This window comes from Lipophrys pholis, assembly GCF_963383615.2.
Source record: "Lipophrys pholis genome assembly, chromosome: 8".
Taxonomy (NCBI): domain Eukaryota; kingdom Metazoa; phylum Chordata; class Actinopteri; order Blenniiformes; family Blenniidae; genus Lipophrys; species Lipophrys pholis.
Window position 1 is genome coordinate 8,632,694 of NC_137630.1, and position 27,561 is coordinate 8,660,254.

Genomic DNA, 27,561 nt, shown 5'->3' on the forward strand with positions numbered 1-27,561 from the left:
GAAGCGATTAACTAAAATATACAAAAAAGGTGTTTTGGTGTTCGTCCAAACTCATTAATCAGTAGAAATACTGAAACAAGAGAGAGTTCCAATCAGTGCACGTCAAGATGTCACATTAACATGACAGCACACAACACATTACATTTCATCCATTCCTTAAACCCAAGTTATTTTGCCATAAATTGTCCAAAATCACTATGTAGTTTCGTCATTACTGGTCAACATTGTCCAAAGATGTATTAAATATGCTGTAAACAGGGAAACCAATTTTCATGAGAAAGTGAGGGACACATCAAATTTTCCAGATCATTAATGAATGATTTTGAGGATAAGCTGTACATTCTATATGAGGTTAAGCATGAATGTTTGATTACATGTTTATGTCTCACAGATTATGATCATTGAATTGAGAGTTGTAAAATCCACAGGACAGTCCATTCATTAAACAGCTTGAACTACTGTATTTCGGGTGAGACGACGAACCTGCAGTTCTCCCTGTGTCCAGGCGGTGTCAGTATATAGCTGGACGTTGTTTAGGAGAGAAGAAGAAGAAGTTTTGGCGGCTGTTTGGAGCTTGTTGGAGTCTTTCGTGTTCTCGTGTCTCACAGAGGAAATATTTCATCTCCTGCAGCAACAATGAGTTCAGTTCAGGCTTTGAGAGAGTTTATCAACGAGCGACTAACTGCTGCTGCTGGAGAAATATTCACCGTGTTTCAACAAACTATCGTCCAGCTCGAGGAGGAGATCGATCGTCAGCTCAGATTGTTGGAAATCAGCGGGAAACTTCATAACAAGTTCCACAGAACAGGTATGGAAAAGTCTGAATGAACACATGAATGTGACTCGTGGAGGATCGTTTCATTGGTTTTGAAGCTCGCAGAGTGAAGTGAGGCTGCAGCTGCAGTTCTTGTTCACAGTGAAATAACGGGAGAGTATTTTAAGCAGAAAATTTAAGCATTCAACAACACATCTGTATCACAAATAGAGGAAGCTGTGTTTGTGCTGTTTGCAACAGGGATGACCCGATCCGATCGGTAGATATCGGACTCAACTGACAAATATTCTGGGAATGCAAATCCCTTGAACGGTTCATTTAGAAACAATAATTAAAAAACAAAGCACCAGATTTGCTCGTCAAGCGTGGCCACAGACCTATAAAACTAGAGTTATATATAGTGGTTTATATGTTTTTGTACAGGAGTCTACTTCTAAATTTCTATGTGGTCTTTCTTCTTCTGCGTTTTTGTTGTTTGGTGAGTCACCGCGCCCCTAAAGGCCTGGCATGTGTACTACATGCCCTGAAGCCTCGTGTTGAGCCGTGTTCATAGTGAGGTTTGGACGGAGGTTTTTTTGGGAGACGGCCAGGGAGGAAAAAGATCGTATTCTGAATAAGTTTTTGAGAGAACTATGTTAAGACTACTTTTGTCAAACATGTTTTACCACTTCGAAGTGGAATTAAGTGTTTATAATTCACATTGAAATGTAAATGTTCTGTGACAATTCTGGTCAAACCTCTCATACTGCTTTAAAGGAGACATATCATGCTTTTAAATCCTTCCTTTTTACATATAAATCATACAGTTGTGGTCTATATAAAGCGGAACTGCAATGCTTGGGTCTGAATTCCTCATTATTAGAGCTCCACAGGCCCCTTTTCTACCCCTTTTCTGATGCGCTTCTGAGAGCAACTCGTTTTGGGGCGGTCTCTTCAAATGCAAATGAGACACTTCATACCCCTCCTCCTCTCCAGGTTGCAGAGGTGACACTCGGTTCAACGCCACCCTGTTCGGCCATCTTTGTAGTTTGATAGAACAGATACAATTATCTAGCGGCGCAGAAACTTTATATTCACACATTATTTACAAAATGTCAACAAGGGAAGATTTGTCCATCCAGCCATACATGTTGGAGCCAGAGTCGGACCCGGCGGAGCGAGATGAAAATGACGATGATGCACCTGCAGAACAACGTCTTCATATGGATGTAACGCAATGGTGTGTTACTATATTTACACTAACTTCTCCATCCATGCCCACTACTACAATACTGCCTGTATTACAACGACTATTTAACACAGAAGTTACATTATAATCTAAAACGAGCACACAGCGCTAACATATGAAGACGGTGCAACTGCTAATGCTAACAAAACAATGACAGGGACGTCTTATCATCACACTTTTTAGCGTTATATACAGCTTACCGAAGTGCTCTGTTCGTCGTCTCCATAGATAGAAGGAACTGACCGCTCAATCAGACGAAGTCTTTCGGCAAATCCTTCTTTATACTGGCGGAGGTTGCTGAAGCAGTCGTCCTTAAAGTACTTCGCGCACACAAAAATGACCTTACCCACAGATGTGGGTACATTTCTGTGAAAAATAAAACTCAACCAGGCACTTCGAAAAGGTTCTGATGCTGGGAGACGGTGTAACGAAGCTTGTGGGTTACTACATCCAACAACCGAACATTTCGACTTATCCTCTCGTAACTTCGGTTGGACTACAAAATCGCAGCGAGAAACAAAAATGGCGGATTGCTCGAAGTGTCGATGTCCTAATTTGGCAGTTCCGCTGCGAATATTGTGACGTCATTGTTCAAAAAACGTAATAGAGAATAGAAAAATCGAAACCGATCGCAAAATATGACCAAAACAGAATATAAAGATATCAACGGAGCACCTGAAGAGACTACTTTGAACTTTTCTGTACTTTTAAACACTCTAAATATACAACAAAATGCATTTAAGGGCTAAAAAAGTGGATTTAGCATGATATGTCCCCTTTAAGTTAAACTGAAATTGAATACATAAAGAAGTTACATTGCAGCTAAAGAGCATTTATGTTTAAGATTCATTTATTTACTTTTTATTATTGTATTTGCACTTTTTTAGAACTTATTTTCAACCCAACCAGCCAAAGACACTTTGAAATGGAATTGGGTTCTTCTGATTGGCTTTACTGAATACTGTTTATGTTGTAGTTTTTTATAGTTTATATGTTAGTCAAACTGATTCACTGGGTTTCATTTTTAAATGTTTTTTATTTGCCACAAAATCCAGGTGAAGTTGTTTAAGTTAACATAAATAAGATACAAGACTGCAGAGTGTAATTGGGTTTTTTGTTGTTATGACTGAATAAAGTTTAAATAAGTTCTTGAGTCATTCTGAGAAGAATTTGATTCAATAAGTGAGTTTTACAATAATTTCTAGCTGAACAAAGCTTCTGCCAATAGTGCTTTTCGCTTCAGACATCTTAGTTTCTCCAAAAATAGACTATTGAGTATCTTTGTAATAGCAATGTAAGTATCAGATCGAGAAAGTATCAGTACTGGCCGATACTCAATTCTGAAAAATCGGATCGGTATCAGGGGCCAAAAAGTGTGATCGGGACATCCCTAGTTTCCAAATGGAAGAAGTAATTTATTTCCATTCACTCCCAGCCAACGTGAATTGTTTGTGTAGTTTTTTTGGGCGTGCACTTATAATACAGACATTACGGTAAATCTTTAACATATTGATGCGTTCATGTGTTGCTGGAAAAAATAATTCTGTCTGAACTACGTCAAAGTGGAAACTTCTCGCTAACGTTTCAGAGCTTAGAGAATCTAACGAGACTTTTTGTTTCCAAATGTTTGTATTTTAAATGCAGCCTGTCCTGTCTCATCCATCCTTCACTGTAAAATCTTCACATCCATCACATCAGTGACTTTTGTCTCGTTTCCCTCCAGAGAGTCCACAGCAACACATTGGTAACCAGAAGACGAGCTCCAGCCTGCAGCAGGAGGAACATGAAGCTCCACACATTAAAGAGGAGGAGGATATTGTTGAGGAAACTGTTACTGATGGTGAAAGTGACAATTCCCAGGACTCTGTGAGAGACTTGACCACCCAGCGACTAACTGCTGCTGCTGTGGAAATATTCACCCTGTTTCAACCAACTATCGTCCAGTACGAGGAGGAGATTGCTCGTCAGCACAAACTGCTGGAAATCATCTGGAAACCTCAAATCAAGTTACACAGAACAGGTATGGAAAAGTGTGAATGAACACATGAATGTGAGTCGTGGAGGATCTCCATCGTTATGGCTGTGTTTGGTTTATGTCTGGTATGCTGTAGTATCTTTGATCACCTTTATTCACCAGACTGGTAACTCCAAATGCACTTACTGTTATTATCCACTCTCTACTTCAACTAAACCACACAGCGCCCCCTCTGGTGTGGAAGTGTAATCACAGCAACAGCTCAGCGTTACACTTTAGTAAACACAACATCTTCCTTTCTCCCCAAGGAAATATTCCTTCTCAACTGTAACTAATAGCCAGAACTTTAACAATGTACCTTCACTGTCTGAAATTATGGCTAAACTTTATATTGCTTTCACAGCGTATCTGTAAAAATTGTAAACAATCTTACTGTTTGTGAATGTAACCAACAAAACATAGCAAAAACAATTACAACTTGAAAGTGCTTATGACATCAAAACATTTTCGGAAAAAGCACATCAAGCATTTATTTAATGACTCTATGCTATTTTTGAAATTTATAGGAAAGTTGTGAATTTATCGACTTGAGTCCCTTTTTTTTTTTTTTTTAAGCTGGAACTTTAGAAGGAATGTAACTAGCCATTCATCTTGTACTTTTTTGTCCCTCCAGAGCTTCACCAGCACCGTGACTGTAGGGAGGAGGAGATCTTTAAACAGGAAACAAGCTACTGTCGAGAGCAGGAAGAACCAGAACCAGAATCTCCACAGATCAAAGAGGATCAAGCAGAACCAGAACCTCCACAGATGAAAGAGGAACAAGAAGAACCAGAACCTCCACAGATCAAAGAGGACAAGAACGTTCCTGTGTCAGAGAAGCAGGCTGAAGGTGAAAAGCTTCTTTGTGAGGAAACATCTGGTGAAATTGTCCGTAAAAAACGTAAATTATGTCAGAACTTAAGAACTCTCACTGATAAGAAGAAAAACTTTTGTGAAACATGTGGGAAAAGTTTCAGTAAACGGAGTAATTTGTTGTGCCACATGAGAACTCACACAGGTGAGAAGCCGTATTCTTGTGAAACATGTGGGAAATGTTTCAGCGTACACCATGTGTTGTTGCGCCACATGAAAACTCACACAGGTGAGAAGCCGTATTCTTGTGAAACATGTGGGAAAAGTTTCAGTAAACGGAGTAATTTGTTGTGCCACATGAGAACTCACACAGGTGAGAAGCCGTATTCTTGTGAAACATGTGGGAAATGTTTCAGCGTACACCATGTGTTGTTGCGCCACATGAAAACTCACACAGGTGAGAAGCCGTATTCTTGTGAAACATGTGGACAAAGTTTCAGTAAACGGAGTAATTTGTTGTGCCACATGAGAACTCACACAGGTGAGAAGCCGTATTCTTGTGAAACATGTGGACAAAGTTTCAGTAAACGGAGTAATTTATTGTGCCACATGAGAACTCACACAGGTGAGAAGCCGTATTCTTGTGAAACATGTGGACAAAGTTTCAGTAAACGGAGTAATTTGTTGTGCCACATGAGAACTCACACAGATAAGAAGCCGCATTCTTGTGAAACATGTGGGAAATGTTTCAGTGTACACAGTACTTTGTTGAGCCACATCAGAACTCACACAGGTGAGAAGCTGTATTCTTGTGAAACATGTGGACACAGTTTCAGTAAACGGAGTATTTTGTTGTGCCACATGAGAGCTCACACAGGTGAGAAGCCGTATTCTTGTGAAACATGTGGGAAAAGTTTCAGTTTACACGGTACTTTGTTGAACCACATAAGAACTCACACAGGTGAGAAGCCATATTCTTGTGAAACATGTGGACACAGTTTCAGTAAACGGAGTATTTTGTTGTGCCACATGAGAGCTCACACAGGTGAGAAGCCGTATTCTTGTGAAACATGTGGGAAAAGTTTCAGTTTACACGGTACTTTGTTGAACCACATAAGAACTCACACAGGTGAGAAGCCATATTCTTGTGAAACATGTGGGAAAGGTTTCAGTCAACAGAGTACTTTGTTGGGCCACATGAGAACTCACACAGGTGAGAAGCCGTATTCTTGTGAAACATGTGGGAAAAGTTTCACTGCACATGGTTCTTTATCCGTCCACATGAGAACTCACACAGGTGAGAAACCATATTCTTGTGAAACATGTGGGAAACGGTTCTCTACAAACGGTATTTTGTTGGTCCACAATAGAACTCACACAGGTGAGAAGCCGTATTCTTGTGAAACATGTGGACAAAGTTTCAGTAAATGGAGTAATTTGTTGTGCCACATGAGAACTCACACAGGTGAGAAGCCGTATTCTTGTGAAACATGTGGGAAAAGTTTCAGTTTACACGGTACTTTGTTGAACCACATGAGAACTCACACAGGTGAGAAGCCATATTCTTGTGAAATGTGGGAAAAGTTTCAGTCATCGTGAAATATTGCTGATCCACGTGAAAACTCACACTGATGAAGTTTTGAATGACTCATTCAGGAAATCCAGCTTGAGCCCAAAATCACAAGATATCATTCAGTTTGGTGAAAACATTACTGATTTAACCAATGTTGAAATTGTGCTTCAGGAAAATATTTTGTTCTTGGTTTGTCACAAAAAATGAGAATATTTAAATAAATGTGATTTCCATTTGGTTGAACTGCACAATCCCCTGGTTGTTTAAATCTTTGAATCTCAGAGGAATACATAAAAGTTATTATTTCTAACGTGACTGATGTTTTTTGTGTTTTTAAAAATGTGACATTAAAAGTATTTTATGAGCTGATGTGATCTTTCAAGAAATTCAATTAAAACGTTTATGAATGCAATGCGTTTTGTTATTCAGTGTTTCTTTTTGTTTTTAATTAAAAAAAATTTAATTTCCACACTTTGTGCACTAGATAGGAGAAAATATTATTGCTTACATGCAACACATGCCTGCTGAAATACTATGTTTGAATAATACATGTAATAAATATGCAGCCTTTCTTGAAACTGATTCTATTCATCGAAACATGTCATCCTTTTCTCAAAGTTTATATTTGAAATGATCGACTGAAACATACGAGCAAGTTTGTGAATGTGAATAACGATGTAAAGAGCTTTGGGGCTGCTCACACAGTTGAAAAGCTATATAAGTGAAATCTATTTACCATTTAATGGAATGTTTAGCACAGTCGGGAAAGATTATGGTCTGTCTCTATTTTCAGATGACGGAGCCCCCTGGAAGCCGGGAAGAAACTTCTGTTATAATCTGAGTCAAACCCAAAGAGAGTTGGATAACATTGTCAAATGGAATAATGACTGTGGATTTAAAATATCAACCAATGAATCAGAAATCAAGACTTTTAGTTCCAAAGTGAAGATTCCAACCCAAAAACTGAAAATATATAGTGGGGCTCTTAGGAGAGGAATGTGGTTTGACGAAAGACGGGCATGGAGTGGACATATTGCAAAGATGTGTGTGAAGTGTGAAAAGGTAATTAACCCCCTTTAGATGTGTGGTTGGAACTGACCAGATGGAGAATCACTGATTATGATCAATCGAGCAATGATTCAAGCTATTTTTGATGATGGGTGCATAGAATATGGAGCAGCAGCCCCCTCAGTACTCTCCAAACTAGAGACAGTACAATCGAAAGCTCTAAGACTTTATCGTGAAGCATTCCGTACCACTCCTTTATCTGCATTGCTGGTCGAAAGAGGAGAGATGTCTTTGGAAACTCGTAGTTAAACTTAGGCTGAGCTACTTAATGAAAATACAAGGATCTCAGGAATCCTTTCCTATGAAATGTTTGCTCGATAAACATTAGGAATTCTTGGGGAAAAACATCTACGATTGATGGATGATAATCTGGGGGGGGATGAGCTTTACATTTTATATCAGTTTATAACTTTGACAGTGATTGGTTGCTTTTGATTTCCAAAATGATTCCTGGATTTCTGGAAAATGAACAACCAATCAGAAATTTCAGGCATTGTCTCTCTTACAAAATATTTCCTTACATGTTTATGTCTCACGGGTTATGATAATTAGTTGATCGTTGTAAAATATGCTACGGTCCATTCATGCAAGAGCTCCAACTATTTCAGGTGAGAGGAATGACGTGCAGTTCCGTCTGTGTCCACTAAGGGGGCAGTATGAAGCTGGACGTTGTTTGGGAGGGTAGAAGAAGAAGAAGAGGTTTGGAGGCTGCTTGGAGTTTGTTGGACTCTGTCGTGTTCTCGTGTCTCACAGAGGAAATATTTCATCTCCTGCAGCAACAATGAGTTCACTTCAGGCTTTGAGAGAGTTTATCAACCAGCGACTAACTGCTGCTGCTGGAGAAATATTCACCGTGTTTCAACAAACTGTCGTCCAGCTCGAGGAGGAGATTCGTCGTCAGCTCAGATTGTTGGAAATCAGCGGGAAACTTCATAACAAGTCCCCCAGAACAGGTATGGAAAAGTCTGAATGAACACATGAATGTGACTCGTGGAGGATCGTTTCATTGGTTTTGAAGCTCGCAGAGTGAAGTGAGGCTGCAGCTGCAGTTCTTGTTCACAGTGAAATAACAGGAGAGATTTTAAAGCAGAAAACTTTAACATTCAAGAGCACATCTGTATCACAAACAGAGAAAACTTGGTTTGTGCGGTTTGGAAACGGAAGAAGTCGTGTATTTTCACTCTGTCGGAGCTAGCATGCTCTCATCACCGTGGCTTGTGCAGCTTTTACGGAAGCGATGTTCGAGATTAAACTGATCATTCAAAACCCGCGAGTCACTTGACTGAACGGTGAATCATCACGTTCGTTAACGGTTCACTGAGTCATTCTTGCTCCAGCCGTCCAGCTGCAGAGAGGAAACCCGAAGTATCACTGAGGTGCTGCTGCTGCTGCTACTTATAACCGCATCTGTATAAATGTACCACATTACTCACTTTAGTCGCCCTGTAGGAAATGCAGCCGCGTTGCGACTGCGAATAGCGGCTAAAAGAACCTATTGGCGCGAGTCGCCGCACTTCTCGTGCTCATAGCTGTTACCGGCTCTTGAAGCTCACATGAGGCGTCCAAGTACGCATGCTCCGTTCACCTCGCGTGAGCGCTCCACCGCTCCCCAACCTGAAAGTCTAAAGTCACAGTTTCTGAGTGACGCTAAAGGGAAAGCTTGTGGAAATAAATAGATAAATGAATTAGTACATAATAAATAATACTGTAGCGTGTATTGTGTTTAACCCTGTCCCCTATAGTTATTTCCGCCCTTTGAACATCGCGTTATTTATCCCTTCTGGATACCTGGTATTTTTTGTTTAATGATTTATTTAGCTCAGTTCCTGGTTCAAATAAACCTCAAAAACAACACAAGTAATGTAGAATAAAGAGACTCGTGCCACTAAATAACTGGTGTGTACTTATTGTTTATTTCTGTCAGGAGTGTTTCAGCATCTTCCTATTGATACATGATGCTCCCGGTGCCCGGCTGAGTGCCCCGGGGCCTCGTTTATATAGGCTGCTTACGCATACATGAATTTATTCCTAAATTAATGTAGAGGAAACACTAAATCATGATAATATTTACTTTTTGAGGTCACACGGGAGCAAATGGTGCAGGTGAATCGGTCTGCTGGAAATCCGTGCGCACGACACATAATCACCGTCACCTTGAACTGATAGACAGCGTAACGGCCCTAATTACAGTGTCAACTACACAAGTGATATGTGCTGGTGAGAACACTGACATCCACCACATCAGTGACTTTTGTCTTGTTTCCCTCCAGAGAGTCCACAGCAACACATTGGTAACCAGAAGACGAGCTCCAGTCTGCAGCAGGAGGAACATGAAGCTCCACACATTAAAGAGGAGGAGGATATTGTTGAGGTGACTGTTACTGATGGTGAAAGTGACAATTCCCAGGACTCTGTGAGAGACTTGACCACCCAGCGACTAACTGCTGCTGCTGTGGAAATATTCACCCTGTTTCAACCAACTATCGTCCAGTACGAGGAGGAGATTGCTCGTCAGAAGAAACTGCTTGAAATCATCTGGAAACCTCAAATCAAGTTGCATCGAATAGGTATAAAAAAGTGTGAATGAACACATGAATGTGAGTCAGGGATAAAGGTGCATGATATATATGGTCTGCAATATCATTGTGAATGTTGTTTTGACGATGTGGAATTTTACAGTATTGAGTATTCACACTATCTCTTAAAGGAAAAGCAAAGTCACAGACGGAAATGGAGTGTTGCATGAGGTGCCTCAGAAGCCAATCAGCAGGCAGGATTCAGTCATGTGGTGATAACGCGCTCTCCCGCAAGCGGCTTTGGCGGCAGCAAAATAACACGGCGGATACTCTTGCGCGGAAGAAATATGCCGCTGTATCCCTTCAATCTTATCTTTTATAGTTGGTAAAATCCTACACACCGAGCTGCAAGTGCATGCGCGCCTGTCCACAGGCGGAGTCCAGCTGGTGCACAAACATCCTCCCCGCGACGTCACTCTTTTGAGCTGTATAAAACCATCTATAAATCCACATTTAGTGGTGGCGGATGGGTTTAAGATCTGACAGCATCTGCGGGTCTGGTTATATTTCCTTTTCTATGCTTTTTATGAAGGAAAAAAAACAAGTTTTAGACCGCCTCCGTGCCACGGAGTGCAGTGCACAGAAACAAGGTGTCAATGGCACTAAAAGTCAATATAAAGCAGCACATCATGGCGGTCACATTTATTAAAATTTTTTTTAAGGGATGGAGCTGAGAAATCAGATCAGAGGGATAAAGAGGAGAGGGACAAAGAGAACAAAATATATGTATCAAGGTCGGGAGTGGAACCCGGATCTGCTGTTTTGTATACGGGGATTCTACTGCTAGACCACCGGTGAAGTTTTATAAATGCAAAACGTGTACATGGTCTTGATCATCACATCACACAGTTCACTGCCAGTAACCTTCAGTTTCTCCTCTGAACTTGCACCCCGTTATATATTGGACCTAATTCATTCAACTGTTAGCTCGAGCTGCTCACAAGCTGGTGTTTGTGACGAGTCGCTGCGATTCTGTGAAGCAGTGCTTAAATCAGTGCCTGACAATCAGCTCTGAGCCTCGAAATGACGTTAGTGGGACTTGAGGCTACAAGCCCCACTTGGCATAAAAATCACGTGATCTAATTAAATGCCGCCAGAGCCTGAGCGTGCGCACTTACATTTTACTGCATGCGATGAACGCTGCATTGTGAGAGATGGGGCAGGAGAACCACTGCTCAGTACAGGATGTCCGCTCTTCTCAGGATATCTTTACCTACAAGCTGACAGTTACAAGTACTAAGGTAAACTACCATGGTTACCTCCACCACCTCACCGCAAACCTGTCCTCCTTCTTGTGTTCTTCGCCAATAACGGGCTTGCGTAAATTGCACATGCTCGGTTTACAGAAATCCTCAGGTGTCTCATTACTGCCACGCTGTGGTCGCAGAAAATAAAGGAAGAAAAATATACCGTATACAGGAAAAGATAAACGGTCTACTTTGACACATATTAACAACATACAATAAACCGGTGACTTTACTTCTGCACTTTCAGCTACTATCATCATTCCCTTTCTGAATAATGTGTCAAATCTTTTTCGAAAGGATCTAGGTGTCGCCATACATCGATCATTCCAATCTTGTCCGATGAGATATTTACGAATCTCATTAAATAGGTTTTTGTTCTTTAAAGTCTCGTCGCATCTCTATTATGATTCACATCAGCATTTAGATTTCTGACCAAGACAAACGATTCCCTCTGTTTCTAAGTCTGTGGAATCAAACAAGGACTTGAAAGAGTATTTGTTACTTTCTGGCGTCGCATATACATTTATCAATGTTATTGGTTCCTTTTCAAGTCTTCCCTTCACAACATCATACCTTCTTTCTTTATCTTAATTTTTCTTTTCATAATCCGTCTGAGTTGTATTTCCTATTAATGTTGTGACTCATTTCCTGTACTGTAATCTCGGTTCCTGTAGCCATACCTTTTTGACTCTTCATGCGCGAGTCTCGACAGATTTCCTGTAAAAAAAATTACATAAAAAAAAAAAATCATTTTCATCACCTGTTCATAATCATAATTTTGATTTGCTCCCAGACAGTTTTAGCAGTTCATGAACAAGAACCTTTAAGAACACAGAACAAACCAAAGACTTCAGGAACTTCCACACATGGGGAATTTGCTCGTTTTCTGGAGGGTGAATGGGGAATCTCTATCCTTGATGATGGCCCCTCTCTACACCTATAACGTCTTCAGTGTCTAGACGTGTCCAGCTTTTAATGACTCAATGTCTCCCAGTCTGATCATGGTGTTTATTTTGTAAACAAAAGAAGTCGAAGAGTTTCATGCCCTGTGCTGCCGCCCGGGCACTTTCATATGTTTTCAATGCGTTGGTCCAGTGGATCCAGAATTTTGCTAGTGGTGTCTGATTCCTTTTGCCTTGAGCACATTTTATGCCACCATTAGTCAGATTAGTTTCTCCCAGGAACGAGAGTAACTGAGTAAATTGTGTTACAATACCATAATAACGATTTCCTGTGTGAGTTTTAACTTGCATCTTTCGCGTCTCCTCCGTCAACACCAGCAACACATCACTAGCCTCCGTCTTCCACTCTTCGATCTCGGCCATGTGCTCCTGCGCCTTGCCCATGCTCACCCGCTGTAGCTCGGTGCTGCTCTCCGCAAGCTTGCAATGGATGTCTCGTCTCAGGTTGGCAATTTTTCCCTTTGCCTCAGTCCTCAATTAGTTACCTTTGCTGAAGAAAGTTGGGCTGAGAAGGTTGTTTTCGTTGTGTGCATTTATTTATTGGTTTGCATGTGTGCGTTTTACTAATTTTGTAAACTACTCATCTCAATTACATGAATTTTCGGGGATGATTTGTCATCATTTAAGGACCAATCCATGAGATTTTCCGACGTTAATGGCTAACAGTTTCTAAATAAATCTAAAACTGCGAAAAAATTTCCCATACAAAGCATATGAGAGGCACCTCATGGAGGCGATTAACGGGAATCAGCGTCTGTTGCCATGGAGATGCTCCCTTCACACAGTGATGTTACTACTTCACCTACTTAGCATCGATATGAGCTAACGACTAACATGCTTGCGATGCTAACTCAGTTCCACAAACAAAGTTTGCATTGGTGAGAGTCTGCGCTCTACCCAGTGTAGTTCTAGTTATTAAATATAATAATCTCTTGTCCGCGCTCTTCCTTGAGGTCATTTATATTTTCTGTGATGGTGGCAAGTCCAACTCGCAGCGCTTCTGTGCTCCCGTAGCTGTAAATGTTCTCCATCGATTCATCCTCATGTTGGCTGACGTTGTGTTCAGTTTTCTTTCATCTCTTGTTGCTTTCTAACATCGCCCTGCTTTTTGGTGTTTCTTCTTCTTGTGCTTACCCAGCTCATAGCTTACTATTTTCTATTGGGTGTCCGGTGGCTCTGCAGGTGGGGGGTGAGGGTGTGTGTGGCCTTTTCCTTGTCCTGGTAGGGGTGCCTGTTGGCATGATGCTCCGTTGCTGCCTTGCTTGTGGATCTGGTAGGACCAGAGGTGGCGGGGTTGTGGAAACTATTACTACTTTCTTTCCTCATGGACAGCCCAGTGAAGTTGTGGACGTTGACATTTTTTTTTTAGAGGCATCTCCTGAGAACATTTGAAAGCAGGACGTCTCATTATCACTTCATCTCAGGCAGCAAACTAATGTGACTAACCTTTGATCTTGTACTTTTTTGTCCCTCCAGAGCTCCCACAGGACCATGACTGTAGAGAGGAGCAGATCTTTAAGCAAGATACAAACTGTCTAAAGCAGGAAGAACTGGAACCTCCACAGATCAAAGAGGAACAAGTAGAACCAGAACCTCCACGGATCAAAGAGGAACAAGAAGAGCTAAAAAACAACAACGTTCCTGTGTCAGAGAAGCAGGCTGAAGGTGAAAAGCTTCTTTGTGAGGAAACATCTGGTGAAATTGTCCGTAAAAAAGTATCTCAGAACTTAGGAACTCTCACTGAGAAGCCGTATTCTTGTAAACTCTGTGATAAAAGTTACAACCGACACAGTAATTTGTTGGTCCACATGAAGATTCACACGGATGAGAAGCCGTATTGTTGTGAAACATGTGGGAGACGTTTCAGTTTAAAGAAACGTTTTTTGCGCCACATGAGAATTCACACAGGCGAGAAGCCATATTCTTGTGAAACATGTGGGAAAAGTTTCAGTCAACAGAGTACTTTGTCAAGCCACATAAGAACTCACACAGGTGAGAAGCCCTATTCTTGTGAAACATGTGAGAAAAGTTTCAGTCAACAGAGTAATTTGTTCCGCCACATGAGAAGTCACACAGGTGAGAAGCCGTTTTCTTGTAAAACATGTGTGAAAAGTTTCAGTTCAGAAAAAAATTTGTTTCGCCACATGGCAAGTCACACAGGTGAGAAGCCGTATTCTTGTGAAACATGTGGGAGAACTTTCAGTCGACAGAGTAATTTGTTGGTGCATATGAGAACTCACACAGGTGACAAGCCATATTCTTGTGAAACATGTGGGAGAAAATTCAGTTTTCAGAAAAATTTGTTGCGCCACGTTAGAACTCACACAGGTGAGAAGCCGTATTCTTGCAAAACATGTGGGAAAAGTTTCGGTGGGCGGAGTAATTTGTCACGCCACGCGAGGACTCACACAGGCGAGGAGTCTTCTTGTGAAACATGTGGGAAAAGTTTCGCTTCTCAGAAAAATTTGTTGCGCCACGTTAGAACTCACACAGGTGAGAAGCCGTATTCTTGTGAAACATGTGGGAAAAGTTTCGTTTTTCAGAAAAATTTGTCACACCACGTGAAAATTCACACAGGCGAGAAGCTGTATTCTTGTGAAACTTGTGGGAAAAGTTTCAGTCGACATGGTTCATGGACTCGCCACATGAAAACTCACAAAGAAACGAAGTCATGAAAGACCTCAAGTTCAGCAAGTCCAGCTTGAGTGCAAAATCACAACCTATCCAATTCACGGGAAATGTTACTGATTTAAACAATGTACATAATACACATAAAGGAATTATGGATTTATATACACACCATTGAATAAGTTATGCAATGGATAAACTGTAACCGTTTTTAAAGATTAGTTTAAGTTAAAAAGAACATGTGCACCATGAACTTTGTCGGTGAGGCCAGCTTCTTATTTTGTGTTTGCCATCAGTCGGACTGTGGCGTGTCCTGTGTGTAAACATGCTCTCTGCCCTCTTTTTCCTCAGATTGTACAGATTGTGTGAGGAGAGGGTGACCCGGGTGATGGGTTTCTTTGATCATTTTGTTGGTTTATTTTTTTCTCGTTTATTTTTTTTTGCATTGTTCTATGTATAGTTGCTCCACGGAAGGAAGTTCCGCTCTAATGATCCCCTCTGCTGTCTTAACCACCCTCTGGAGAGCCTTCCTCTGTGACTGGGCTGTGTTGTATAAAGCCACTGTTGGGCCTTCATCCCCAAAGCAGTAGTGTGGGCAGTCCTGCTCATGTTGGCTGTCAGTTTGGGGCCAAGGACCATGTGGCTGTCCACCATCTCCTCTGCAGGACCTTTGATGGAGAGGTGGTGCCTTCTTCCTGAAATCAGTGATGACCTCCTGAGGATGAGGTCATTGTCCTCTTCGTAGACAATTATGTTCTTGACCTCAGTCTGGTATCCTGCCTCGTCTGTATCTGTGATTTGTCCCAGGGCAGTAGTGTCCTCGGCGTACTCTGTTGTCCCCGGTGGGCATGTAGTCGTGGGTGTAGAGCACACGTGTCGAACTCCAGGCCTCGAGGGCCGCAGCCCTGCACGTTTTGCATGTCTCCCAGCTTCAACACAGCTGATTGCAATGATCAGCTCGTTATCTGGCTTTGTGCTGAATGTGGTGATGAACCATCAGGACATTCAGGGGAGGGAGACATTGAAAACGTGCAGGGCTGCGGCCCACGAGGATCTGAGTTTGACACCCCTGGTGTAGAGGGTGAATAATTCTGAGGCAAGTGCAGCAGCCCTGCAGGAAGTGGAAGTCTGGATACCAAGGTTGTTCAGCTTCCCTGGGCGTATGGTGTTGAATTCAGAGCTTTGGTCCAGAAACGGCATTCTGTCAGATGCGCCTCTGCTGTCCAGTCACATTGTTGACGTGTGTCAGGACTTCATGGCTGCTGAAGTTGGTGCCACTGGTCTGTAGTTCATGTAGGTGGATGCATTTGCTCTCGGGAATCATGATGCTGGGCTTGACAATCCAGAGGTCTACTGCTTGTGTTGGAGATGGGTTGAAGATGTCATTATACACACCTGATAGTTCTGCAGAGCTTTAGAACTCTGGGGGACCAGGGCCGTTTTTAGCACCAGTTCTTTCTCTTTCCACCGCCCAAGCCCCGGCCTATCGGGCTAAACGAGTGCTAAGTTGGCCCCACTTTGTTGCTGGGCCAGAGCGGGGCCTGACGCGTCGTCAGCTGGGGGCGGAGTTATTGCTGGAGTTATCGCTACCTATGAGGTGGAAGACGCGCTGAACCGGCTTTCTGAAATCTACAGAGAACACGGAGCCCCGGAGTGGTTCTAGAGAAAAAAATAACACGTGGGAATGATATGTCGCTCTCTCAAGTTAATAATCCGAGGGAACGAGATAATTTAATCTGTGATCGCGGAGCTGTGGTGCTGCAGAGCTCCTGCACGGCCACACAGTCAGCGGCGTCTGATACAGAATTTAGAAGCAGTTTTCTATTGTCGTTTTTTCACTCATTTCATCGCAATAACATTGTAACTAACTTCACTTCCAGGTCTTGTTTCGCGTTCTGACCGCAGCCTGAGGTCTGCATGAGGCCGAGCTGCTTTCCGCTACGAGACGCTCCACTATTATTTTCTAACCCACAGAACTTCTTTACAATGAAGCGATACTTTTGGTTCATCGGCAACTACAAAACAAACTACAGACTACTGTAAATGAAAGCTTGGATTTTTTTTAGCCATGAAACGAGCCTTTTAATGGCTTCATGTGAAAGAGAACTTTAATCAGTGTGTTTACATAGGTTGCCATTGGAAACGGCTGTCGTTCTCCACCTCCATTCCTCCATCTTGAAGCATTTGATTCAGGCACATCCAGAAATGTGTCTGAATCAATATCCAAGCTCATTCACGCATTATTATTTTTCTCTATGGCCGCTCTGGGGGTCCGGACTAAAGCAAGAAGGATGTGAAAAAAGACAAATGGCGCGATGAGGAGAGGCAATGTTTTCTCACTCTTTGATCTTCTTCCGAGGTTCAGGCCAAATTAGATGAAGCGACCCGGACGAAACCGATGTTACAGTCCGTCTCCTCGTTCCTGTATGAGCGCTACACTGGTGAAATCAGTGACGTACGACGTTTTAGGACTAACGCAATGACGTGACTCTCACTTGGCTCCATTGACAATGGAAAAAGAACCGGTTCTTTGGCGGTGCTCATTTAAGAACCGGCCCTGAACTAGCTCCTGGTTCTTTTTGGTGGGAAAGCCCTCTGGGTGAGACGCCATCTGGGCATGCTGCTTTTCAAGGATTCACCCACCTCAGAGCCTTGAGGACCCTTGAGTGAATCACCTGGGGTGCATAGTGTTCGAGCTCACAGGACTTTGGTTGGTCTGGTTTGGTTTTGGCTGTGGCTGTGTTGTTCTGAGCAAACCTGGCATCGAAACTGTAGAGGCTGTCAGGAAGCGATGTCTCCGTGCTCCTTCTGCTCTAATTTGCGACCAACTGCTAAATTATACCGACATTATGTGACAATGAGCAAATATTATGGAAGGATTTTCGCAAAATTGAGTAGTTTTATAATGCCACTGTTTCTAAAAAAAAAAAAATTTAAAAATTTGTGTTTCAAACTTCTGATTATTAATGAAACTGTGAGATAATATGTACTTTTTATTAAGTCTTCAGAAGAACAATGGTTGTCTTTGTATGATAAGCGTGTGTGTGTGTGTGTGTGTGTGTGTGTGTGTGTGTGTGTGTGTGTGTGTGTGTGTGTGTGTGTGTGTGTGTGTGTGTGTGTGTGTGTGTGTGTGTGTGTGTGTGTGTGTGTGTGTGTGTGTGTGTGTGTGTGTGTGTGTGTGTGTGTGTGTGTGTGTGTGTGTGTGTGTGTGTGTGTGTGTGTTCACACAATATATTTAGAAAATTTGTATTTTTTTGCTTCATTGTATTTATTTGGTAATAGTTCATTTATATTTGTCATGGTAAATTTACGCTTTCATGTTTTGGCCCTTGAGTTGTATTCAAAATAAAATGAACACAAATGATTATCAACCATTTGATTTTTTTTTTTTTTTTAATTAGTCGTTTGAGCGTAAAATTAGTCGAAAGATTAATAGTTACAAAATTGGCCGCTAGGGGGCAGCACTACCGTTTTGTTGTCAGAAATGTTTCTGCTGCATATTGTGTTTAGATGAATCCAAGCTGCAAAGAAAGTGACATTACTGCACTCAGTTCGTTAGGAAGCAATTTGTTCTAACCCTGAAATATTCTTTGAAATGGGCATTAAATTCTGTTCCAAGTCATCTCAAAAGGTCTTAAAGTCTTAAATTTAACTTGTTGGAAACTGTAGAAACCCTGATTTTGGGTCATAATCGAGTTTCCCGTTTATTGTTTTCTGCCTGTAAATAAGCAACTTGTTCCAGTTTTTGTATTTTCAACTTATATGTAAGTTTCTCCAGAGTGAGAATGCAGTTTTTGTGAGTCGGGGCCTCCATCATGAGCCAGTTGGTTGTGATGGCTTTCTTTGGCTGCTGCCAGGAGAATCCTGAACAGGTATTGGTCCTCGGTTCGAATAACGCCATTCAAGTGTCGCACATACAAGACCTGGCCGGTTTGAAGAATCTTGTGTCCACAGATTTGAGTGTGTCCTCTCCCAGAAAAGGTTGTATTTTTGCACATGACCAGAATATACGTTTGTGATTTGGTTCCATGTGTCTGCATCAGCTCCAGGAATGTTGTCGAACTTTTGTTTGTGTGCTTCTAATTTGGTGTGTAATAAAATAGATTTTTTTTCCCCAACAAATTCTCTCCCATTTCTGTGAGTGCATTGTAGCTCTCATGCCTGTTTATCATGTTGTGCAGCTCGTTCAGTGCAGCTTCCTCCCTGGCGGAGGGAGCAAGGTGTACACAACGCTGATAATTAAACACTGCAGTTCTCTTGACGGGTAAAATGGCAAGAGGGGTTAAATGTTCCACATCCTCAGAGCAGAAATGTGAAATGACCTTGGAATCCTTCCCTTTTCTTGTTTCTTGTTTTCTTGTTGGTGTAACAAATTGTCCCTCTCATAAATAAACCGTTCAGAGTTTGTGACTGTTTCTGGTTTGTCACAAAAAAAATGAGATGATTTAAATAAATGTGGTTTCAGTGTTAAACTTCAGAGGTTGACAAATTGTCCCCTGGTTGCATGATGTAATCTCTGAGAAGAATGTTTGATTTTTTTTTTTTTATGTGTTTCAAAAGTTTGACAATAAAAATCTTTTATGAGCAAATGTGAACTTTGAAGAAATGGAACTCAATTGTTGATATGAATCCACTGGTTTTTGTTATTCAGGTTATTTTTTTAGTTTATTAAACAATCACATTTTTTTCTTATCTTTCACTTTTTTTCTACGTAAAAAAAAAAAAAAAAAGACTTTTTCTTTAACTGCAACACATGCCTGCTGAAATACAATGCATGAAAAACATGTAATATGTCTGGAGCCTGACTTGAAACTGATTATATTCACCAAGACGTGTCCTCCATTTCTCAAAACGAAAAGGTGTATTTGAAACGATCGACTGAAACATACAAGAAAGGTGTTTTGGTGTTCGTCCAAACTCCTTTTATCAGTAGTAATACTGAAACAAGAGAGAGTTCCAATCAGTGCACATCGCGATGTCATTAACATGACATCACGCAACACATTACATTTCAGCCATTCCTCAAACCCAAATAGTTTTAGCAGTAAATTGTCCAAAATCACCTGTAAGACAGTTTCATCTATACTGGTCAAAATCGTTGGAAAATGTGTTAAATGTATTTTAAACAGGGGATCCAATTTTAATGAGAAAGTCAAAGACAAATAAAAATTCCCAAACTTGTGGTGAATGATTTTGTGGATGAGCTTTATACTCTATAAATAACTTTGACGGTGAACGGTTGCTTATGATTCTCAAAGTTAGCCCTGGCATCCTGGAAAATTTACAACCAATCAGGAATTCAAGGCATTGTCTCTCTTACAAAACAATTGAATTCATGTTTATGTCTCACATATTATGATCGTTGAAATGAGAGTTGTAAAATACGCAGGACAAGAGCTCCAACTGTTTCAGGTGAGAGGAATAACCTGCAGTTCCGCCGGTGTCCAGTAGATGTCAGTATGAGGCTAAGCGTTGTTTATCAGAGAAGAAGAAGCTTTGGCTGCTGCATGAAGTTTGTCAGACTCTGTTGTGTTCTCGTGTCTCACAGAGGAAATATTTAATCTCCTGCAGCAACAATGAGTTCAGTTGAGAGAGTTTATCAACGAGCGACTAACTGCTGCTGCTGGAGAAATATTCACCGTGTTTCAACAAACTGTCATCCAGCTCGAGGAGGAGATCGCTCGTCAGCACAAACTGATGGAAATCATCTGGAAACCTCAAATCAAGTTACAGTTATTGAGGATCTCCATCGTTATGGCCTGTTTGGTTATCCAACACAGACAGAGCTAGGATTTGTGTCTGTTATGTTTTTAGTGTCTTTAATCACCTTTATTCGCCAGACTGGTGTGGAAGTGTAATCACAGCAACAGCTCAGCATTAGACTTTAGTAAACACTAAGGTGGTGTCCGAATAATCCCTCCTATCTCCTTTCCTTTCCACAATCCTCCTTAACACCCGGAAGTGTTTAAGGACCGTTTGTATTCTCTATAAGTTAAGGAAAGCAGCCTCAATGTTCAGATCATGTTAAGTTACCAATGCAACAATATGCCTTGTACAACTTTAAATAATCTGAAACCCATATCTCAACTATGAATGTTATGCATATGTTGTGAAACGAACACGGAAAAGTAAAGTTTTTGTGCAGCCTATTCTCAGTTTGATTGGATATTTATTGATCTGGCAGCCTCTTTTCCCTTGATTTCAATTCAAACCTTGTGATATTTGAGATTATATCAGCAGTTAGAGGCACAGGGGGAAATGAGATTTTTGTAGTCCATTTTTGGAAAGTTTTTGTTTTTTCACCACGGCAGACGTCACTAACCTGCGCTGCCGTCGAATTATTATTACGTCACCGAGTGGAAGAGCAGTCTGATTGTCACAACGTGATCGCCTTTCCCACGTCTTCCATTAACCCTGTGACGTCATCATTAAATGTCCCTTTAAATCAGACAGCTGCTCAATTTTAAACTCTGAGGACTCTGAGGAGCAGCAACAGGAAGCTGATCCAGGTCTGTGGTTGCTTCTGTCTGAAGCTAATGTCCATAAACTGTATTATTAATATTCAGCACCAGTGATGCTGGTAACGCGTTAATTAGTAATGCGTTACTCTGTTATGTAATGAGTAATCTAACGTGTCACTATTTCCAAACCAGTACTCAGATTAAAATGACAACTCCAAGTCACTGCGTTACTATTGTAGCGTCCAGCAGGACGAGTTTCTTGTGTGTGAAGCTGCTTTATTATTAAATAGAACCCGGCTGCTCCTCCGCTCTCCTCCAAACTGACACAGACATAAGCCGCCCATTGCATGTTAATGTGGATTTGACTCCAAGTGGAGTCGCACTTTTTTAAAATGTATTTATTTTTTAATTGACGCTCATATGACTTCCAGACAAGACATCCATGCAATGTCCAGGAAATTCATACAAAAACTTTAATTGTGTTTTTGGTGTCCGATTGTGGCCCTGAAGCCACAATCTGACACCAGTTTTGGCTCATTGGGGAAGGGTTAGGATCAGGTCTGGTCTGAGTGTTTCAGGGGGAAACAGCAGCAGCGGACAGTGGGTTTATTTTAATTACAGGACTTCTTTTGAACGAGGTAAAAGATTGTGGCTCATTTATAACATCATGTTCTACATGACATCTGCATATCACTTGTTACGTCTATATTCTGTATCACAAAAACCTCAACACTGACTTTTTGGCTTTTGTAAGTCAAATGCTGGTTCCACATGAGAGGAGCCTGACAGCTGAAAGCTCTGCCTCAAATTCTACTTCAGAAAACCGAGGAACCTCCAGGGGGCAGCACTCTGAGAGCCAAGTGTTCTTCTGTGGTAATATGGGACTAACAACGTTAAGCATTTTTATTGACTGGGGACAGTGTTACTACAGTTTTTAATCCAACATTTCCACTGATACCAAAAAGATTAATTGACGTTTGCCCACTCTCTGGAAGTCTCTTTAAGGGGGTTCATTTCAATGCTTGACAATTAAACAATCAAAGAAAGACATAGAAAAGGCAACATTCAATCACATGCAACATTCTAGAAGTCAAATACATTCTAGAACCGTCCCACATTGCACATAGAGATAGGAGAGTGAGAGAGAAAATACTGTATTAATCCCAGAACAAAGTTCTTTACAGGGTTGCTCAAAATCTTGTATTGTCAATAACTCATTAGTGTGTAAAGATGACAATGAGAATGGAGCTTTTTGGAAATCTGGCATATCTCACAATTCTAAAATGTGTTTGAGTTCGAGAATACATTAGACATATAAAGACTATCCCTCTGGATTAATCGTTTTTCTATTCTATTCTATTCTATTCTAGTCTATTCTATTCTATTCTGTTCTGTTCTGTTCTGTTCTGTTCTGTTCTGTTCTATTCTTTTTTTTTTTTTTTTTTTTTTTCGCCCTTGTCCTGTTCGGCAGCTTGGGCCAACAATATGATGTGATTGAGAGCCTTCGGAGTCAGAACAGATTTTGGTCTTGCAACAGGGAGAGACCTGGAGTCTCCTCCTGTTGCCTTCGGAGTCAGAAGTTGGCATGGCTGCCGTACACGACCAGGGGGGAACGCTCAAAGAGAGAGAGAAGAGAAAAGAGAGAAAAAAGGTTGAGGGAGGAGGGGGGGGGGGGGGGGGGATAACATACAATATCCTTGTTGTGCTACATATATTATTTGCAGTTATCACACTGATCCAAATATTTTCCAACTGTTTTTGGATTAAACCAGCCTGAGCTGCTCTATCTAGACAGTAACGTGAAGCAGGAACATGAATTAACAAAGAGGTGACAACAAAAGAGGAACATGATTTTTAAAGTTTGAGCAAATGATGATAGAGAACAAGCAACTTCAGAAGCACCTTTCGTGAGGAGTGGAAGTGTGTGTGTGTGTGTGTGTGTGTGTGTGTGTGTGTGTGTGTGTGTGTGTGTGTGTGTGTGTGTGTGTGTGTGTGGTTTGTCCACTGGGTGTGACCGGAACTGCTGTGGGGGGACCCGTGGCGACACCCCGGGGTCCGAGGCCATCGGGCCCGGACACCGCCACCCCGGCAGACGGAAGCCCCCCAGGCCTGGGGAGACCCCAGCGAACCACCCCAGAGAGCCACGTCCCCGCCCAAAAAGCACCCGACGGAGAATGCAGAGAGGAATCCCCCCCAGGCAAGAGGGGCCCACAAGAGAAGGATAAAGGGCACAGGGCCCCAGGCCCCGACCCAAGCCGCCAAGCCGAGAAAAGGCCGGAGCAGGGCCCCCGGGCTGAGCGGGTCGAGAGCCCCCCCAACCCCGGCGGCGAGTCCCGCCGCACCCCCGGGAACAGGCCCACCCACCGCCCCCCCCCAACCCGACAAGGCAGAGACGGCCCCAGCCGCCGCGCCCCGGACCAGCCCCGCCCCCAGACCCAGGAAAGCGAAGGCCGGCGCAGGCCCCGGTCGGAGGACAGTCAACTCTACACCCCCAGGAGCCTCATATCCCACCCGCCCCATGATCCTCCCCCCCGGTTTTAATTGAAATACCCAACCCCTAACCCACCCCCCACAGACACCCACCCCTGACGCAGACGCAGACGCAGACGCAGACGGGCACACACACACACACACACACTCGGGACGGGGGGGGAGTGATGACTCTCGCCCCCCCAGGCCGCCGGCCGGGCCCCCACCCGGCCACCGCGGTGTCCCAACCTCCACCAATCCAACAGCAAATGGAGAAGGAGCACCGCGCCCCAGCCCCCCCACGAGTGCCATGCCCGAGGGAGCGCGCCCCCCCCCATCCCAGCCGCACTTACCCCGGGCCGGGGCAGGACACCAGTTCTGTTCTATTCTATCTCAAGACATCATCACTGATAAAAGTAAATGTGGCAAGAATGTAGAAGTTCCAGTTTTGTGTTGATCTGCCATAAACACTCCTTAGAGATCGTTTCGCACTGCACCTGAGCAGTCACTTCAGGCAGCTTTTACTAGTTTGATTAGACCCATGTCACAGAAATTAAAGGATCTTTCTAACCCGTGTCATCATCTGGGAGTTGCTTCACAAACTATGACTCAGTCTGACACAGGTAAGATTCTTTTAGGCTTTACTGTGCCACTGAGGTTTGGGCTGAAAAGCTTTTTTCTGTTTTCTTTTAAAAAGGGTGAAGTGAATGGAAATGCCAGTGCTGAAAATTATATTCTTCTTCAATGAATAGGACAACGCTACATTATAGGTTTGCACCGATACTGGTATTGGGTCCGATAACACACGGAGTACCCATATTCGTGAAACTCCCTGATACAACCTTGTGGTGTCATGTGCCCACAGGTCCACAGTAATGTCCACGGTTTGCTGATTCTTTAATATGAACGAGCATGACAAAAGTTTACAGACTGTAAGTTCTGGCACATGGCACCACGAGAAGAAGTACTTCCTCCTCTTCCCAGGATGAGCGTGTGTGGGCGGAGCCAGTCCAGCTCACACAGACACAGCAGATTCTGAATGCAGCTCGTATGATCCAATATTCAAATGGATGAAAATCAAGGAAAAGCTGGATTTGGGGCATTAAAGTTTGAATACAATGTGTTTGGACACAGTGAGCTCAGTCACTCGTTCTATAGTCTACAATCCACCTGGAGCCGTGTGTAAATACGCTGAAAAAAAATATAAATGCAACACTTTTGTTTTTGCTCCTATTTTTATGAGCTGAACCCAAAGATCTAAAACAGTTCCTATATACACAAAAGACCTATTTCTCCCGAATATTGTTCACAAATCCGTCTAAATCGGTGTTAGTGAGCACTTCTCCTTTGCCGAGATAATCCATCCCACCTCACAGGTGCGGCATATCAAGATGCTGATTTGATAAGTACTCGTACTTGTACACAGCTTTTAAAAAGGTGGTATGGGTGCATCCCTACGACATTAATATAACTTCCAGTCTGTCATAATGCAGATTGTACATGTCAAAGACTAGAAAGCAGAATAAAACACTGTCTGAAATATAGAACCGCCCTGGGAATCTGCTGGTTGCTTTGATTTTGAGTTGTTGTGAGTGAGCGCGCCCACTTGGCTTCACCGTAATGTTTTGGAAATTCAGCGATTCAAGACAGGACCCACAAGTTTTCTGATAGGCAATGTTGAGGAGGCCCCTGAGAAAATACCTATTAGGATTGAATTTGCATTAATCCTTCATGGAACTCTTTATTAATGTCCAAACACAGCTTTATATAAATGCAGATTTGGACATAAAATCAATCCATTCATTATACATTTTTATCAGACACTCCCCAGATGCTGGCCGAAACAGAGGAAAACACCCGGACCTCCAGGTGAACTGAGAATATTCAGCAAGCAGATGTTTTTCACATCTATTGTACCATTAACTATATTTTACTATGACTTTTTTGTGTTCTGTTTGACAGCGACGCTCAATTGCCCCAATGCTTCTCCACATGTAAGTTGAAAGCGCTCCTGTGTGTGCTCGTGTTCTTAGGTGAAGGCAGAATACAGCGAAGTTAAAATGAAGGGAGTATCAGTTATGGCTGAGTTCAGATGTGTGTGGTGCGATAATGGGAGATGAAGTTAACTGTGAAAGTGACTACTTAGTGTGATGATGAATGCCATGCAGCGTCAGTGTGAGTTTAGAGTTGACAGTATGAGTATGAGGTTGATTGCATAAGTTTCACCAGCAGTGGGAAATAAGTTTGATGTTGTTGGTCCACTCTAATGGTAAGGTAGCTTCATTCTCCAAGAAGGATATTTGTTTGTTTAGTTGTTTCCGGGACAAAACAGCAAAGGACAATACTCTGCGGTGTCTAAGAGAGCTGTTCATCCGTCTTCAGGGCCACCACCAGTTGTTACCATCTTCTGCGTCGGGCTGATGTCGGGAGTTCCTGGAGGTCTGCTGCTGGGCAGAACAGCTGTCATCATGCTTCGGGCTCTGGAGCTTCTGGCCGACAACAAGCTCCTCATGGACCAGCTCGACAACTACATTCATGACTTTGACCTGCCTTCAGGACGGAAACAGAGTGACGCACAAAGGAGCAAAAATGATTGCATGTGCAACATGTTCATATCGCTGTTGGTTGAGAAGTTTGGTGTCTTTTCTACCACTGGATCATTAGCTGTTGGGATCCCTCTTGGATTGTCCATGAACAGGCTGGTAATGAAAAAATATGGTGAAACCGCAACAGTGAAGGCTCTTACTGTGGCTGGGCCACTTTGTCTGATGGGTGTCACTGCAACAGGATGTGCTCTCGGTAGAGCTTTAGAGTGGTTTCTGTTAAAAACATCCAGCATTAATATTGTTATCTGGTTTGGTATTGTTGCCGTCGGCCTCTGGACCATAGCAGCCATTCCCATCTTGGAGTTTTGCTTTGAAGAATCCAAGGCAATGACCATCTGGCTATTATCACCACTGAGTACGCCATTATTTCTAGTCATCATATACCCAACTGCATTGTTGTCGAAGACGAAGCTTATTCTTGTGGTTGATTCGTTTCCAATGATTTTGGGTGGAGCTGCGTGCATGGGCTATGAATTTGAACTAACTTATGCACCACTCCCTCTGATGTTAATCATTACTGACGTGTTCAATATTGCAAGACAGCCAATTATTGCCCTGCAGCCACCAACAGACACAAGCAGCGCTGTAGTGGAGGGCCTTTTTGTTGGAGTCCTAACTTCTCAGTTTCTGATGGTTACTATGGGAATGACATTATTTGCAACTTACAGAACAGGAGGAGCAGGTAAAATTTGTGCTGGTGCTCTGGCTTCAGGCGCAGCAGTTATAGCTGTGATAGAGTCTGTTCTGCATGTGCTGGGTCCAGGTCCCACTATAGGCGCTCTGATGGGGGTTGCAGGGGCAGTCGGGGTAACTCTTGCTGCAGCTGGGGCAAAAGCAGATTCCAATGGAGAAGTCATAGGGCGCTGTGGATTGGTAGGAAGGTTGGGGGTGACCGTTGGAGCAGCTGTTGGAGCGTTTCTAGCGTCATGCACCCACAGTGGACTCTCAAGGAGCTTTATGGTCCTTTGTGCTGCTGTGATTCCTGGTGGACTCTGTCTCCCAGGAATGTTATCGTTTGTAGACAAGCATTGTGCAGCGTCGAGGTTTAATATTTGTTTAAGTGCAGTAAAAGCTGTAACTCTCTTAGTATGGTTGTATTTTACCACCACCATTGCCGGTGCTTTTATTGGTACAGTCTTTT

General features: G+C 42.5%; 2 protein-coding genes across 2 annotated transcripts; both read left to right on the top strand.

Moving 5' to 3' along the window:
* The first annotated feature begins 545 nt into the window (after positions 1–545).
* LOC308112746 (uncharacterized protein) lies at positions 546–6,982 on the top strand. The gene is made up of 4 exons (XM_080468487.1): positions 546–808; positions 3,727–4,023; positions 4,652–5,665; positions 5,835–6,982. The coding sequence occupies exons 1-4, from the start codon at positions 637–639 to the stop codon at positions 5,861–5,863; spliced, it is 1,512 nt and encodes a 503-aa protein (XP_080324613.1). The 5' UTR covers positions 546–636; the 3' UTR covers positions 5,864–6,982.
* Positions 6,983–8,160: 1,178 nt separating this feature from the next.
* Positions 8,161–26,520, top strand: LOC308113623 (uncharacterized protein; the record flags this gene model as incomplete). The annotated part of the gene is made up of 5 exons (XM_080470017.1): positions 8,161–8,424; positions 9,742–10,038; positions 13,733–14,416; positions 26,197–26,382; positions 26,513–26,520. Exons 1-5 carry the CDS (start codon positions 8,253–8,255, stop codon positions 26,518–26,520), a joined length of 1,347 nt encoding a protein of 448 aa, XP_080326143.1. The 5' UTR covers positions 8,161–8,252.
* Between the last annotated feature and the right edge of the window lie 1,041 nt (positions 26,521–27,561).